Source organism: Curcuma longa, chromosome 14 (genome assembly GCF_044706935.1).
Source record: "Curcuma longa cultivar G26 ecotype Majalengka, Jawa Barat chromosome 14, ITB_CL_G26_1.1, whole genome shotgun sequence".
NCBI classification, from domain to species: Eukaryota; Viridiplantae; Streptophyta; class Magnoliopsida; order Zingiberales; family Zingiberaceae; genus Curcuma; species Curcuma longa.
In genome coordinates this window covers 5,092,562-5,108,877 of record NC_133874.1, presented here as the reverse complement: position 1 = coordinate 5,108,877, position 16,316 = coordinate 5,092,562, and the positions used below count along the sequence as shown (strand labels likewise).

Here is a 16,316-nt window from a genome sequence, read left to right as displayed (position 1 = left end):
GTTTTAGGTGAAGGGATGGTGAGGCATGCTAAGGTTGCATGAAGGACTCAAGCCAAGGAGTTTAACAAGGATGGTATAGTGGCATTGATTAATTGTACTGAACAATCATCTTGTTATAAATTAAAAATATGATCCTGTTCCTGATATATGCAGAAGACATTTTGATCGTGCGAGTACATATGCTGAAAATTATTTGATTATCTCTTTAGAGAAATACATCATGGATGAGGCTACTTTTGGTTCTATACTGTCGAGAAATCATGCACAGACAATAAGGTCCATGCTCCATCATACTAAAAAGGTCGCATTTTTCTCATCTTGTGGTGGAGACATGAGATAGCTATCCTTCCATAAGAGCCTACAAGAACTTCAATTGTCTCAACCCAAAGGAGACAGTTAAAACCACTGAGTTGGTTCCTATAGCACTATTGGTGTTAAGAGGGTTGGTGGAGAAGGATGTCATCATGGATGAGAAGATAACGAAAACAATGTTTGTAATTTGTTAAGAAGCATAGAATGCAGATCAAGGTTCAAAATGTTGATCCGTGTTGGTGTTTCAATTTTTTACTAGAACAATATTGTTTGGGTATCATGACGATGTTCCAATATATGGTATTGGTGGCAAATTGGAGGTGAAAGGAGGAAGAAGATGAAGAAGAAAACATAAATGTATATACTTAAGTTCAAACTTCCATTTCCATCTAAAATGATATGATTTTAAGATTATCTTGTATGGAGACAAACTAAAAAAAAAAAACATTATCTCACTTGCTCTTGACCTGAGTTTTAGCATGTCAAAGGGGGTCAAGTGTTAGCATATAAAGATACTCATCGACATGATTAATATAACGGCACAAGAGACACTATCTCAATCGAATAGTATTGAGTTTCATTAACATTTTGGAACAATATGTTCCAACCGTTTCGCCTGGCACATATGAGATTTCAAATCATGATGCACATAGGATTAAGATTGAGTTGTACATGAAAGAGAAATAAGTTTGGATTTACTAGAAAAGTCTAATGATTGAACTTAATCTGTAAGGGAGGGGGAAGAGAATGTCTGGACATATTCAGCGAGGGCTAGAGCTTGACCTAGTTTGGAAGGGGAGGAAGGTATCTTAGAGGAGAGGGAAGCAATGTCGACTAGACCTTAGGAGGCAAGAAAGTCGTTTTCTTTTCAACAAAGACAAGAGGCAGCCTTGTGAAAGTCATTGTAATAGGATAAACTCTAATACCTAGTTAAAATAAAACTTTGATGTATCATTATCAAATAGGACTACGATCCGGGTGCTTATAGAATCAAAATAGTTACAAATCTATGATCTGGGAAACTAGACAAGGTAAAAATATAAGAGTTATTTGTACCTAATATGTCCAACAGTTACAGAAATAAGAGGGATGAGAAATAGAACATACTGAACCATGCCATTCAGCACGATGAACTGTTCCAAATGAACCTGGAAAAATAAGAAACCAAGTAATTTACAAACCCCTTATAGATTAATGATGCATCTGGAATGCTATAAACAAATATTATCTGAACTATGAAATATAATTAATCTCATAATATAGCTAACTACAATCACATGGTTTACCTGCACCAATTCTCTCCTTCAGGACCAGTTCACGCCATGGAATATTTAAATCATCTTCAGCAAGCCTTATATCATTGCTAGGTCTATTTCCAATATGTTTAGAATCCTCCATCAATTTAAAATCCTTCCTATCTGCCTTTGGCTCACATGGAGCAACAGTTTGGAGTGTGTCTTGTGCTGTAAGCTTCGGTTGTACCAATTCTCGTTCAACAAGATCTGGGTTTCTTGCATTCCTCAGAGGATTAAACATTTTATTTGCATTCACAATATTACCATCTGGCCAAGTAACCTTATAAGGCTGACATGGGTCAGTTCCACCATCAGATGGCCTAGAGGAGGATGGATCAATAGCATCTCCTTCAGCAATAGAAGTACCTTTGATAATTGGACATGCATAATTAGTTGAAGTCAATTGTGCCATTGCATCAGAAGAATTTAAGGTTAAGAAAAAACAGTGCTTCAGTGACAATCAACACAAAAGTGATGTTTATCAGCACTGGATATTAAGCATATAATCTAGGCGATATAAATAAGTATACAATTAAAACAATAAAAGTAGGGGGAAACATAACCAACCATTGCATTTGTAGCTTAAGATATTGATGTGATAGTACTTTTCAAAATTTGACATTCATATTTAGCATTTACTTCTGTTGAATTTGAGGTATATTAAGCAGATCAATGTGATCATCTTTGTTACTTGTAAATAAAACATTGGATTAGGAATGCCAAGGTGTTAGTATAGAACTTGCTTGAGTCCCAGTCAAGTTGGTAGCAGTATAGCAACTATAGAGCAATATTGAACCACAAAACATAAAAATTGGGTGTCAAATAATGGTAACTTGGATGCTGCATCCAATGATGCAATAAAAGGAATAAAGTGCAACTTGAAAGGGTGCATAGTGATGCAATTACATCAACAATATATTTATGATTATTGACCTTATGGACCTTGCATGAATGGAAATTCTTGGCAAGAAATTTTTCTTGAAAATGGAAAAAGAAAGAGAAATTAAGACTCATCATATCAAGAAATAAAGATAATATTGGAGAAGGTTTAATACTATAATGGCAACTCCCAAGCATCATAAAAATATCAAATTCTTGAGTTGAAGAATTTCCAAAAGATGCAGCATCAAAATCTGATTCCCATACTATTAACAAGACTTGTGTGATGATAATGCCATTAGATCCAGGACAGGAAATCAGTACCCCAATACAAACAAAATGAACCAATATCAGAAGTATGAATGTGTATTATTTGTAAGAGTTACCTGCTGAAGCATCTTTGAAGATAAGATTCAGTGATTGACAGTCCTTAAAATATTGTTTGGCCAAGGTTCGGAAGTTCACATTTATCTCAGATGTTTTGACTTTTGGAGGGCGCAAAGGTGAAGCAATTGAAACAGAATAGGGCCCATTCAGCAAGGAATCAGGTTCACATAAATTTCCTGGGTTCTTAATCAGATCAACTAAGTATTCCCTGATAAAATAATGTAGTATTCAATTAATCTAATGATAATAAACAATAGCACTAAATACCACAGATTTAAACACTTAAAGAATACAGATGTCCGCAAAACAATTGTGCAGCATGAATGCAGTGTGCTATCTCATGTATAAGTACTACAAACAATGATACCACAGCAAAGAGGATTGTGGAAAGTTGGATATAGCTACCTCAAAGAGAAGTATAAACACAAACACTGATTACATTAACATGAAGTACAGAAAGAGGGATCAGAAATAACAGTCAGAACAAGGTACATTAGTCCATTTAGCTACATACAGTCCCATGGCTCCTCTAATTTTTTGCAATACAAATTGATTATAGTCTACTACCATTATGCCAAATTACAAATTGTTAGGGACCTTCTCAATTGAAGCCCAAGTGTTGGAGCGCGTGGATTGAGATGGCCGGATGCTTTCATACCAAATCCTAAACAAATGCTTTCAATACCATACCAAGATCGATTTGCATGACCTATACTTTCTTGGTGTAGGGATGACTCGCCTAGGGTGGAGAGATTTAAATCTCCAAATGAAAATGCTTCAAGAATGGAATATTAGGGACTAGGTTAGCTGATACTTCTAGGGATCTAAATGTCAAACTAATGTTAGCAAAGAAAGAATCATTAACTGATTCAAGAAGATACAAAAGACTAGTTGGGAAACTAAATCACCTCATGGTTATAACACTAGACCTCATTTGTAGTGAGCACACTCAGTCAATTCCTTGATACTTTATATTATGGCCACATCTTTAAGAATTCTTTTGTACCTAAAAAATGTTTTGAGCAAAGATCTCCTATATTAAAAGTAAAGTCACCTTCAAACTAGATAGATCCTCCTACAAACAGAAGATCCACAGTGTTACTACAACCACATGGGAAGCAATCTGATTTTCTAGAACATGAAGTAGTTGACGTAGCCAGAGAGTACAAAGATGAAGCTAGGATTATGACTTTAGCAACATGTGAGCTTATCTGGGTTAAGTAGTTGGTGAGCAAGTTAGGACATCTCTAAAAAGCTAGTAAAGTTATATTATGACGACCAAGCGACCACGCATATAAGTTTTGGCATGCTATCCTACAAGAGGACAAAACACATAAAGAATATCACTCTATAATAGAGGTGCAACTCAAAGAAATTGACCAATCTTTGTCTACTTCAATCAGCTAGTGGAATTTATTATGCTCTTAAAAATTTGTAAGTTCAAGTAGATCAAAACAAGCAACGCTTGCATGATATCTTTAAGCTAGCTGAGTATTAGGGATCTATGTGTGAATAACCAATATTGCAAGGATTAAAATGTAATATTATGATTGAATAATATACATACAGCGATAAGGGATTATTAGAGGTAATTAACCTTAACTCTTAACATAAATGATCATCATCAAGTTGTGTTTGTCCTACATGATTTTTATCCATTTATTTAATCTCTATGCAAGGCAATATAATATTCAAATCGACTATATTATTTTTTTATTACATTGACTAATATTTTATTTTAGTCTCTCTTTACTCCTAACTCCTTCACTCTAATAAGTTCATCCACTATAATAAGTTCAACTCTTTTAGCTGTAGAATTTAGCAATCAATCTTTGAAGACGTCTATATTATCTTAACCTATTTGTTCTCCTTTATCATTTATCAAAATGCTCACCTAATTGTTCTAAAAATTAGTATCTTTTATATACATGCGTCTTAGCATTTTTCATATTTATCATATTAACTTTTTGTACATGTTGTTTCCTAAGATCTCAACACTCTACTTTGATCCATAAAGTATTGTGGGTTATACTCAAAATTTTCCTTTAAGCCTGAGCAGGATACAACCATTACACAAGCTCCAGATATCTCTCCATTTCAAGTGTTCATTTTTATCCAATTCAACATATACTCATAAATATTCCATTATTGAATAGCAAATCTGAGAAACATAAAATTTCTTGTAGCATATCATGTGATCCATCTTAACAATCTATCAATTATTTTCTTGTTACAAAAACAAAATTTCTCATACTTAATTTGTTCTTGCTTATCTTAAGACCTTTAATTTCCAAATCTTTTTAACACAATTCAAACTTTGAATCAAATCTAGTTACACTTTCATCACTTAATACAATATTGTCTACAAAGAATATAACACCAAGGAGGTTTATGATGTATATGATTGGTTACTTCATCTAATACTAATGTAAAAAAGATAAACTTAAACCTAACCTACCATTGATGTAAACCTACAGCTGAAACAAAATTATCATTTATATCTTTTATCACTTCAAATTAATTATTAGACATTCCTTTCTTCTTCAAAACCACCAATGGTTATCTAGGGACTCCATTAATTTTAAATGATCACACAAATTATATGGACTGGACTAGGACAATAATAGCAAGCCTTGATTCAAAAGATATTGATTACAGTTTGATAGATATGTGGCCTTTGGAATAGTGATCTCAAGAGAAAAGTTCAAATAGAATATAGAATACACAATAGTAGCATAAAGCTACTATTCAGCATAGATATGTGGCCTTTTAACCTCTCTTTGTCCCTCGTTCAGCAAAACAATAGTAGCATAAAGCTACAAGGATTATTCAACATGAGAATTAATGAGTGAATTTCAATCCTTCAAAACTCAATGCTGTAATAGAAGTATCAGATCTTGAAATCCCAAATCAGTAGTCAGAGACAAGTGGATCTTACCAGTCCTTTTGTCCTGGTACCAAATATAGTGCCCAGTGCATGTGTATTTTAGCTTGTTCTATAGTGCCTAGTAGTCTATCACCATACAAGTTCAAGCCTACAGCAAAGTGTTAAATCTATACAAGGTCTCAACACATGATATTTTTTTTATGCGACATAAGCCATATTAATCACCACCACAGTAGACAACAAGAATCACTCTTCACTATCCAAAAGTGCATTAGATTGTATTAAATGATATATTGTAAATTTTCGATTCTCAATATGATCCCTTTCATTAAGAAATCACGGTGCTCTAACCTATATCCATGCAAGGCACTCTAAAGCATTATTGCATGATTGGAATACGACATTGGATTGCTTACCTTTCAAGACCAAAGTGCACCAAACAAGAAGAAGCATCATCTGTTTTGCAATATTTGCATCCTTTGGCAACCCGGCATGGCAACTTAATTGTGTCTGCCAACATCTGTGGGAACAGAACAGGTAAAAAATCTAAATTAGATACATCCTGACTCCTAAGAATTATGATGCACTAGGAACAATATCACACAGAGAAGACAAATTTTCACATATAGAAAAATGAAATTTTATTAAAACCGTAGAATATCTTACATGCGGAATTGAGAATCCTTTTCATAACAGGAAATAATGGATAATTCTCCTAAGACTGAGTTAAATTTTATCCAATAATGCTCGGTAAAAATTTTGACACCTTTTAAAACTCAAGACAAAATCTCATACAGCTAATTAGTCAAGACACATGAGCATGAAACAAACAAAAGCGTGAGAAAGCTAATAAAACAAATAGCACTCATTAAGATAGCATGCTTCTAAACATTCTTGCCTGGAAAATTTAGCTTAGAGTGGCAACGGTATCAGAATCATCAATTAGAATGACTCATTAAGTAAAATTATAGCAAACATGTACACTAAAATCACCTTAAAAAGCAATGCTCGATGCCTGCAAAGACCGAACGATAGCTTTCCCATTGGAAGTACAATAGAGCATGAACTAGCCTTGATAGTCTCACTACACTCCTTCCAGCAATGTAGAAGAGCATCTTCTCCATTAAAAGCAATACCCCTTATGATGCAAATGGATAATTAATTAATGAAGAAATAAAACCACAGACTTAACCAATAGACTTAGTCTCCAAAGTTTTACCCCATTCGAGTGCAAACAAGCTTTGCTAGCTGCTCCACCACATCTTGTGCTGTAGCACAGCTACATGAAAGGCCAGTTACAATTGTTTCCAAAAGCCTTAGGTCTGGATCGTGCTGCCTATCTATAAGAACTACTTCAATGGATGACTCACTGGGGTGAACAGTCTTCAATGACTCAATTGATGGAATTCGGTTCTCTTCTTCCACATCTGTACATAGGGTCCACACAAATGGATCCATTCCCTGAATTAGGTAAAATCCGTCTGGAATCTTGTCATGGTAAGATAAACATCCATTTACCTGTTGGAGTACATGACTGTTGTTTATTTTTGCCAAATATCAACATGTACAAAATCAATGCATCCATTTGAAACATAACAGGCAAGTACAATAAATAAAAGGAAGAAAGGTTTAAAGATTAAAACATGTGAGGGCATACTTTCATAAAAGGAATAAAAGCAAATCTGCAATATATTGGCAAATGCAGAACCACAATCTTAGATGAATCTGAGTGACAACTTTCGTACATAATACATTCTTTACTACAATTTGATGTGAAAAAAAAACAAAGACATAATTAAAGATTTGATTTTTGTGAAAATATATGGCTCATCTTTTCACTCAAAGTTCAAGGGAAAGAGAAAAGACAATGTTATATACTTAGGTAACATTCTCCCTCAAGCTCTTTATCTTCTCCATATCAACTCTCTCAATCTCTATGTTTCAGGGCTTGATGCATGAAAGCTACTGGGTTAAGCTTTCTTTTGGAGGAATTCCTTAAATTGAACAATTACATATTTTAGTTCACTCTTCTACGTTGATTTTCACATTTTATTAGTTAATTTTGATTTGTTTGATCATCAAAGCAAACATGGAAACAAAGCAACCAACTAGCGATTGTGCTAGGCAACATACCATCAATGGATGGATAATTTTCAACATTAGAATTGTATTGGGAGGTGTAGAACCTGGCTATAACATCCCGATCAAGTTTTGTAAGTGGATAGTATTGAATCTTATGGGTGGGATGGTCTAAAACTAGATTGGGACGGAATACGGAATAGTGCAGTATGATCCCCCATTCAATGCTTGGAAAAGTTATAGGACCGTGATTTTGACTTTCAGATTTTGTTGGTTAAAATGACCATTGAACAATTGTTACATATTCTCTATCAAGCGTTAAGGAAGAGACCAGATACTATACACAAGCCAAGTTTGATAGCTGGAACAGATTCTGGACTATGATATGTCAATAAGTTAAATGGTTAAGAGGGTTTTGGAGTCTCATGTAGTTGTCATGTTGCCCTAAAGATATAAGGAAAGATTTATAGATTTATGGTACAACCCATCATACTTATGGGCTGGAGTGTAGAATTGATAGAAAGTAACAAATACAAAGAAAATGCAGCATGAGGCAGAGAATGTTAAAAATGAATGTCTATAATTACTAAAGAAGATATAAAACAGTTATTGTTGTTAGGGAGCAATTAGATATAACTATCAATGATAAAATGAGAGAATGTAAGCTTAGATGATACGAGCATATTAAAGGAATGACAATTTTATAATTAGACAAGTTGAATCAATTAAAGTGTGAGAATAGGAGAGTAAATGAAATTCTAATTAATGAAAAGAGTGAATTAAAAAATCTAAAACATTCTAGTAATATAGTGTCAATAGAAGGAAAAGATACATGTAGTTGAGGTCTAATGTAGGGGTAACACATGAGGAGTCGAACTTCAACGGGTCATAACTTTTGACTCAAGTATCAGAACGAGGAGCGGTCGGTCTCTAATCGAAGTTCTTTCAAAGACATTTATTCAGTACCTTGTGGAACTTGTACCGACTCATTTTCGGACCTATCAGACATCGTTTAGTGTCTTTTCAGAGGCTCTGAACATATTTTTTACTATTTATAATAATTTTTTATTTTTAGAATTTTAGGGTTATAGGATCTATTTATACGCATGTTTAGCTATTTTCGGCTAACTTTTGACTATTGTTTTCTCTACAATTCTCCTCTAATCTTCTGCCTCCAGAATAATCATTATTATGTCCAGCGTCAATTGATATCAAAGTGCATCAAATCCAATGGAAGGTCGTCATAGTCGTGGTCGTGGTCGTGGTCATGGTAGTCATGGTCGCAATAGACAGGTTCCGATGGAGGAAGCCCAACACTGTGAGTATACTATTCAGAATGAGACGATTGAGGATTTGCTGAGGCAAGTCGCAGAATTAACCCAGTGTCTGACGGTGCGGGATTTTGAAGATCGAGAGATCTATGACCGCGATGCCACGTCCACCTTTGACAACCCTCACCACAACCACGACAGGGTCTCGAAGCATCGAGGTCGAGAGGAACGACATGTAGACTTCAATTTCGAGTTGATCTACCTGAGTTTTCAGAAACGCTAAAAGTGGAAGGATTCATTGATTGGCTCAACGAAATAAAAAGAATTTTTTATTACAAGGAGATGTTTGATCGGGTGAAAGTAAAGTTGGTTGCCATCAGACTCAAGGGTCGAGCATTCGCATGGTGAGAACAGTTGCGGCGCTCATGAGAGAAACAAGGCAAGACTAAGATCACTGACTGGGAGAAGATGAAGAAGACGATGAGAGGTCACTTCCTTCCTTTCGGCTACACCCAAGTTCTATTTCAATGATTTCATATGTTGAGGCAGGGTGTGAGATCGGTCGATGATTATACGAAGGAGTTCTACCAGTTGATTGCCCAAAATGACTTATCGAAGACAGAGGAGCAGATGATAGCACGATACTTAGGGGGATTGCGTCAACCCTTGCAAGATGTCCTCAGCCTTCATTTGTTGTGGACAGTTTCAGAGACCTACCAGCGTGCACTGGCTGTTGAAAAATAGCAAAACCAGAAATCAATGGTCAGAAGTGACCAAAACAGCGACCCCACCCATGTCCTTCACAACAGCAACCACCACAAGTTAATTCTAAGGCTTCTATCAAGTGTTATCATTGTGGTGAACAAGGGCACAGGGCAAACGAATGAAGGACACCTGCCCTACTAATCAGAAATACAAAAATTTATTGATCGAAAAAGACATGGAAGATGAGAATGAAGTAATTGGTGAATCATTGTATGATGAGGATGAAGTTTTCGAGGTGATTTATAGTGATGGTCATAAAACTTTAGTTGTTCGCAAGAGTCTAATTACTCCCAAGAGCAATTCGAGAGATGATTGGTTGCGAACTAATATATTCCACACTACTTGCACGGTTGTAGATAAAGTTTGCAAAATGATTATTGATAGCGACAGTTGTGAGAACGTTGTGTCCGATGAAACTGTCCAGAAATTATAGTTGAAGATAGACCACCATCCTAAATCATACAAGTTGTCATGGCTGAACAAAGACAGTGAGGTAACAGTAGATAGGCGATGTCTTGTATCATTTTCTATTGGCAACAAATATTTTGATAATATTTGGTGTGATATGGTGGTTATGGATGCATGTCATGTATTGTTAAGGCGATCTTGGCAGTATGATCACAACATTATTCATGATGAACCAAAGAATACCTATACTTTTCACATCAAGGGAAAGAAGATTGTGTTAGAGCCACAGCGGGAAGGAACTACTCCAATTCCGACGCCAAGAATACTAATTTGCTTTCTGTTTCCAGATTTATAGATGAGATGGAGCTTGAAGGCGTAGTCTATGCTTTGCTGCCTTGTCGGAACGATGTCATAACCATCAACACGGCTTTACCAACAAAAGTACAGCAACTATTAGCAGATTTTGTTGAACTGATACTAGAGGAACTTCCTCCTGAACTACCACCTATGAGAGATATCCAGTATCAGATTGATCTTGTTCCGGAATCGAGTTTGCCTAATCGACCAACATATCGCCTCAGTCCCAAGGAGGTCGAAAAGTTGCAGCAGCAGGTGGTAGAATTATTAGAAAAGGGTTATATCCATAAGAGTATAAGCCCCTGTGTAGTTTCTACCCTAATAGTGTCAAAGAAGGATGGTTCATAGCGTATGTGTGTTAACAACCGAGCCATCAACAAAATTACAGTTAAGTACAGATTTCTAATCCTCCACTTGGATGATATGTTGGATTAGTTATCCAGTTCTAGGATCTTCTCAAAAATTGACCTTAAAAGCGAATACCACCCGATCAGAATAAGGTCTAGAGATGACAATATTTAAGACGCAACATGGGTTATACGAGTGGATGATCATGTCTTTTAAATTATCAAAAGTGCCCAGTATATTCATGAGGTTCATGCATCAGATCTTGCGGCCTTTTATAGAAAAATTTGTGGTGGTCTACTTTGATGACATTCTTATCTAGAGTCCAACGTGGCAATCACATTTTGATCACCTCTGTACTATTTTTAAAAAGCTAAAGATGGAGTGTTTATGTGTCAACAAGAAGAAGTTTTCCTTTTTTACTACGTCGATATCTTTTCTTGGCTTTATTATGTCTACTGATGGTGTTCACGCAGATCAATCAAAAATAAACGCAATCTTGAAGTGACCTCAGCCAAGGACCTTGCATGATGTCAGAAGTTTTCATAGATTGACTTCTTTCTACTGTCGGTTTACCAAAAACTTTAGCACTCTGATTGCTCCCATCACAAAGTGTCTTAAGGGACATAATTTCAAGTGGTTTGAAGAGGTAGAGGTTAGTTTTTAACTAGTCAAACAGAAGATGACCGAGGCATCAGTTCTGGCACTTCCTAATTTTGACCGTGTTCGAGGTGAATTGTGATACATCCGACATTAGTATTGGGTGTGCTGAGTCAGTATGGGCAATCCGTTGGTTTCTTCAGTGAGAAACTTGTCCAGATCCAAGAAAATTTATTCTACCTATGACTTGGAGTTCTATGTCATTGTTCAGTCCTTAAAACATTAGAGCCACTACCTCGTACAGAAGGAATTCATTCTGTTTACTAATCATGAAACCTTAAAGTACATCAATGGTCAACACAAACTGAGTAGGTGGCTTATTTGCGAAAGTTCACCTTTATGCTAAAACACTAAGCAAAGAGTCTGAACTGTGTCGCAGATGCCCTGAGCCGTTGCTCTTCATTACTTACCACCATGAATACCAAAGCTGCAAGTTTGAGATTTTTACTAACATGTATGTAACTGATCCTTCATTCGGGAGGATATTCTAAAAAGTACAAGATGGTCACCGTCATGATTTTATTTTGCATAATGGTTATCTATTTCATGGATTACAATTGTGTATTCCAGATTGTTTATTGAGACAGTAAATTATCAATGAGCTTTATAATGAGGGTCACTTTGGTCGTGATAAGACATTAACTCTTATCTTTGCGGATTTTTATTGGCCCAAGTTGACCAATGACGTTGCTCAATTTGTAGATCGATATTATATATGCCAACGGTCTAAGGGAATTCTAACCAATACAAACTTGTACACTCCTTTACTTGTTCCTGAAACTCATTGGTTTGATATCAGTATGGATTTTGTATTGGGTTTACCCTGCACCCAATGAACTTCAAATTTTGTTCTTTAGTTGTAGTTGACAAGTTTTCTAAGATGACACATTTTATAGCTTGCAGGAAGACTATGGATGTTGTCCGGATTGCCTATCTTTACTACAAGGAGATCGTGTGTTTACATGACATTCCTATATCTATGACTTCAGATCATGATACCAACAAGTTCATCAGTCAATTTTGGAAGAGCTTATGGGGGGAAAATGAGAACACAATTAAACTTTAACAGTGTCTACTACCCCCAGACAGATGATAAGACTGAGGTGGTGAATCGGAGTTTGGGTAATCTTTTGAGGTGTTTGACAGGAACTAAACCGAAGCAGTGGGATTTGACGTTACCTCAAGCAGAATTTGCCTATAACATATCAAGAAACAAGACCATAGGTTTGAATCCTTTTAAGATTGTCTATGGGCGAAACTTATCCGGGGTATTGGATTTGGCCCCTGTCCCCCATATAAGACGATTTTGTCCTAAAGAAGAGGAGATAGCAAAGCACCTTCAAGGCATTCAGGAACAAGTGAAACTGACTATTCATAAAAGCAATACCAAGTATAAGACTCGGGTCGACAACCATCGTCGTCAAGTACTTTTTGATGTTGGTGATTATGTTTGGGCAGTATTGACTCGTGATCGTTTCCTGATTGGCAAGTACAATAAACTTAAAGATCGAAAGATTGGACCATGTGAGATACTGCAGAAGATCAATGACCATGCATACAGACTGCACCTTCCAAGTCACTTGAAGACTTTTGACGTCTTTAATGTGAAACACTTGAGTCCTTGTTCGGTGGATGTTGATGATACTTCTGTGAACTTGAAGATGAGTTCTTTTCAACTCGGGGTGACTGATATAGAGGTGGCATATGAGTTGAACTTCAACAGGTTATAATTTTTGACTCGAATATCAGAATGAAGTACGATCGGTTTCTAATCGAAGCTCTTTCAGAAATCTTTATTCGATACCAAGTGGAACCTGTACCGACCCACTTTCGGACCCATCAGACATCATTTAGTGTCTTTTCAAAGGCTCCGAACATGTTTTTTATTATTTATAATAATTTTCTATTTTTAAGATTTTAAAATATTTTTTCTTTTTCAAGTTAGGATTTGATTTAGGGTCTATTTATACACATGTTTAGATGTCTTCAGCTAACTTTTATTTATTGAATAAAATTTCCTTTTTCGACAAAAACTCTAGAAACGGTGTTGTCGTGGCTTCTCTTTGTTTTATAACTTCTCGTGCTTGTTTTTTCTACAATTCTCCTCTAATCTTCCACCTCTAAAATGATCGATATTCTGTCCGGCATCAAGGCCTCATAGTAAGACTAACACGATATGATGATAGCGATGAAGTAGATAGGTTTAGATTGGTGTAACAAAATAATAATAATCCAATCCAATCGTACACTTGAAAGTTCTATGGGTGTTGACAATGCATGAGCCTACCAAGCAGCATTATATTCCACTAAAGAAGAACTCGACCCTGATTTATATTCTACCAAGGACTTAACTTAAGATTCATTATTAACTTTAATAAGATAAATTAGAGTAGAGGATGAAGCATTGAGAACTATTTCACTCTTCTTCTATTTGTTTACAATCTCTATCTCATTTCTCACATCATGGTATCAAATCATTCATACCTCCACTACTTAGGACTCTAGGCACCACTCATCATCTTCACCTCTGTACCTCTTTTCTTTTGTAATCCCTATAATACACGATAGGGAGAAGGAAAACTCTAATGTTGTGCTCTCGGCAAACTAATAGTGAGCTCCTTCCCTCATGCTCCTTTAATGCCTCAGATACCAATGCCAACATTGTTGCCTCTCCTACCATACTCGGTGCATGAATCCAAGGAGACATCTCCTGGTGTTGAAGTGGTGGCAACACTTTTGTCCTACAACTACTGAAAGCAATGCCTCATAACCCAAAACCCACTATCTCAGCTCTTTTCACAGTATTTTAGTCTCTGCACCTGCATTGGCAGAAGATTAAGCAAATGCATATTTATAGATTTCAAGGATGAAGTGTTGGACACTCAAGCACAAACCTAGTTGAGCACATAGAGATTTCATGGAAAAGTCTTAAGGGTAGAGAGAGGGCTAGTCCTCAATCAAAGGAGGATTCAACTTTCAAATCTATGGCATCTCAAGGACACTTTTTTAAACCAAAATAACTTGGCTACGGTTTCTAAAGCTGTAAAAGGCTGAAATTAGAAGAGCAACTTAGGATCATGGTTCTGCAGAGGAGGAAACTGATCTGATTAATGATTCATCTGGTGTAATTAATTCAACTTCATGCTCATGAACATCATCAAATGAAAACACAACAGCTTCCCTATCAATTTATAAGACCTCCTTTATTGTAACAGTAACTCCAGCTTCAACTATTTAATCTTTCCCTTTTACATCACAATAGTGCATCCACTTATAAGGGTCTGTCCTTCAATTTCCCCTCGGATTATAAGTTCATGTGCATAAACATATGACATGTTTATCAGAATTTTATTTCATATTTTTCTTTTCAAGTAAAAACAAAGTTTGTACTATTGATGGCATGAAAGGATGGCCCTTTAACCACTTTATCCAATAAAAATAATACTAATGTAGATTTGTCCCTGTAGCTTTCTTTTGCTTTGCAACACATTGTGCTAGCATAGCAAAGTTGATGTAAGTAACCATGAAAGGTTAGAAACAGTATCCAACATAAACTGGCTGTCTAAACATCAAAACATATCCGATCTAATTACGCTGCTGCTCAGTGAAACACTGCGTTGTTCGCTTTAGCAAAGATAAAGAAATAACTTTGAGAAAATGATAATTTGGCATTAGCAAAATAAGATTAATAGCAGCAAAAATTAAAAATTAAACAGACGACAGAGAGGATGAAACTGTCCCGAACCCAGAACCGATGGGACAAGGAAGTAGGGGCAGCACGTTCCGGCAGCACCATCTGATCTGCGGCGTCCAAGAAATTAGGGTCCTCCGCGCAGGACGCCTCGGAGCAGAGCCGGAGCGCCAGAGCGAGCTGGAGCTGGTACGTCTCCTCAGCCTGCTGCGCCCAGCTCTTGGCCGACGACGACGACAGACCAGCAGCGGCGCCGTCCTGCCCCCGCGCCTCTCCTCCCGCCAAGGCATTAAATCCTTCCGAATCGACGTTCGAGGAAGAGATCGTAGCGGGAAGGTAGTAGTCCCCCGAGAAGGAGCTCCCCCCGTAGCTGCTCCCGCTGGACTGCCGCTGCAGCGGGGCCGGCGCCGCCACGGACGAGGCGTTGATCGGCCACTCAAAGCGGGCGCGGGCCTTGTCGGAGGGAGGAGTATCGAACAAGGGAGGCGGAGCCTCATCAGGGTTCTGGCCGAGGAGGGAGTAGCTCGATCGCCTCCCGGGCATTTCCATTGCCCAAAGAAGGGGAGAAACGCACAACAAATTAGGGATCGGGCAAAATCGAAAGTCGAGTTAAAAGAAGCAGATGAATCGTCGGCAAAATTAGGTCGGTCGCCGGCGTTGAGGGAGTGGAGTCGATTTGGAAGGAGGAGGAGAGGAACGATCGAAGCAGAGTCTCACCGAACACCATTAATTTTTTTATTTTCCACATCCGTAAATTGTAGTCGCTCCCACTCAATAGTCAACGCTCGACAACTAGTTTTGTTTGCCCATGATGATTTTTTATTTAAAACAGTGCAAGTCTGCTGTCACTGCACTCCCTCGAATGGAGGTGATGATTCAGGTCCCCGGTATAATGGTGCAAGGGTAAGATCATCCGAATTGTAATTCAGGGACCCGCGGTTCGATCCCTAGCTACGGCGTATTTATAGGAATTTTCCTCC

The 16,316-nt window shown here is 37.0% G+C and overlaps 1 protein-coding gene across 1 annotated transcript in view; it reads right to left on the bottom strand.

Moving 5' to 3' along the window:
- LOC141845011 (serine/threonine-protein kinase CTR1-like) overlaps positions 1–16,047 on the bottom strand; it is a 28,335-nt gene extending 12,288 nt beyond the window's left edge. The window contains exons 1-7 of the mRNA XM_074733013.1: positions 15,391–16,047; positions 6,980–7,278; positions 6,754–6,898; positions 6,177–6,280; positions 2,873–3,081; positions 1,599–1,973; positions 1,420–1,460 (exon numbers count right to left, since the gene is read on the bottom strand). Of these exons, the coding sequence (XP_074589114.1) occupies positions 1,420–1,460; positions 1,599–1,973; positions 2,873–3,081; positions 6,177–6,280; positions 6,754–6,898; positions 6,980–7,278; positions 15,391–15,885 (1,668 nt within the window). The 5' untranslated portion in view covers positions 15,886–16,047. The remainder of the gene's footprint in view (positions 1–1,419; positions 1,461–1,598; positions 1,974–2,872; positions 3,082–6,176; positions 6,281–6,753; positions 6,899–6,979; positions 7,279–15,390) is intronic.
- Between the last annotated feature and the right edge of the window lie 269 nt (positions 16,048–16,316).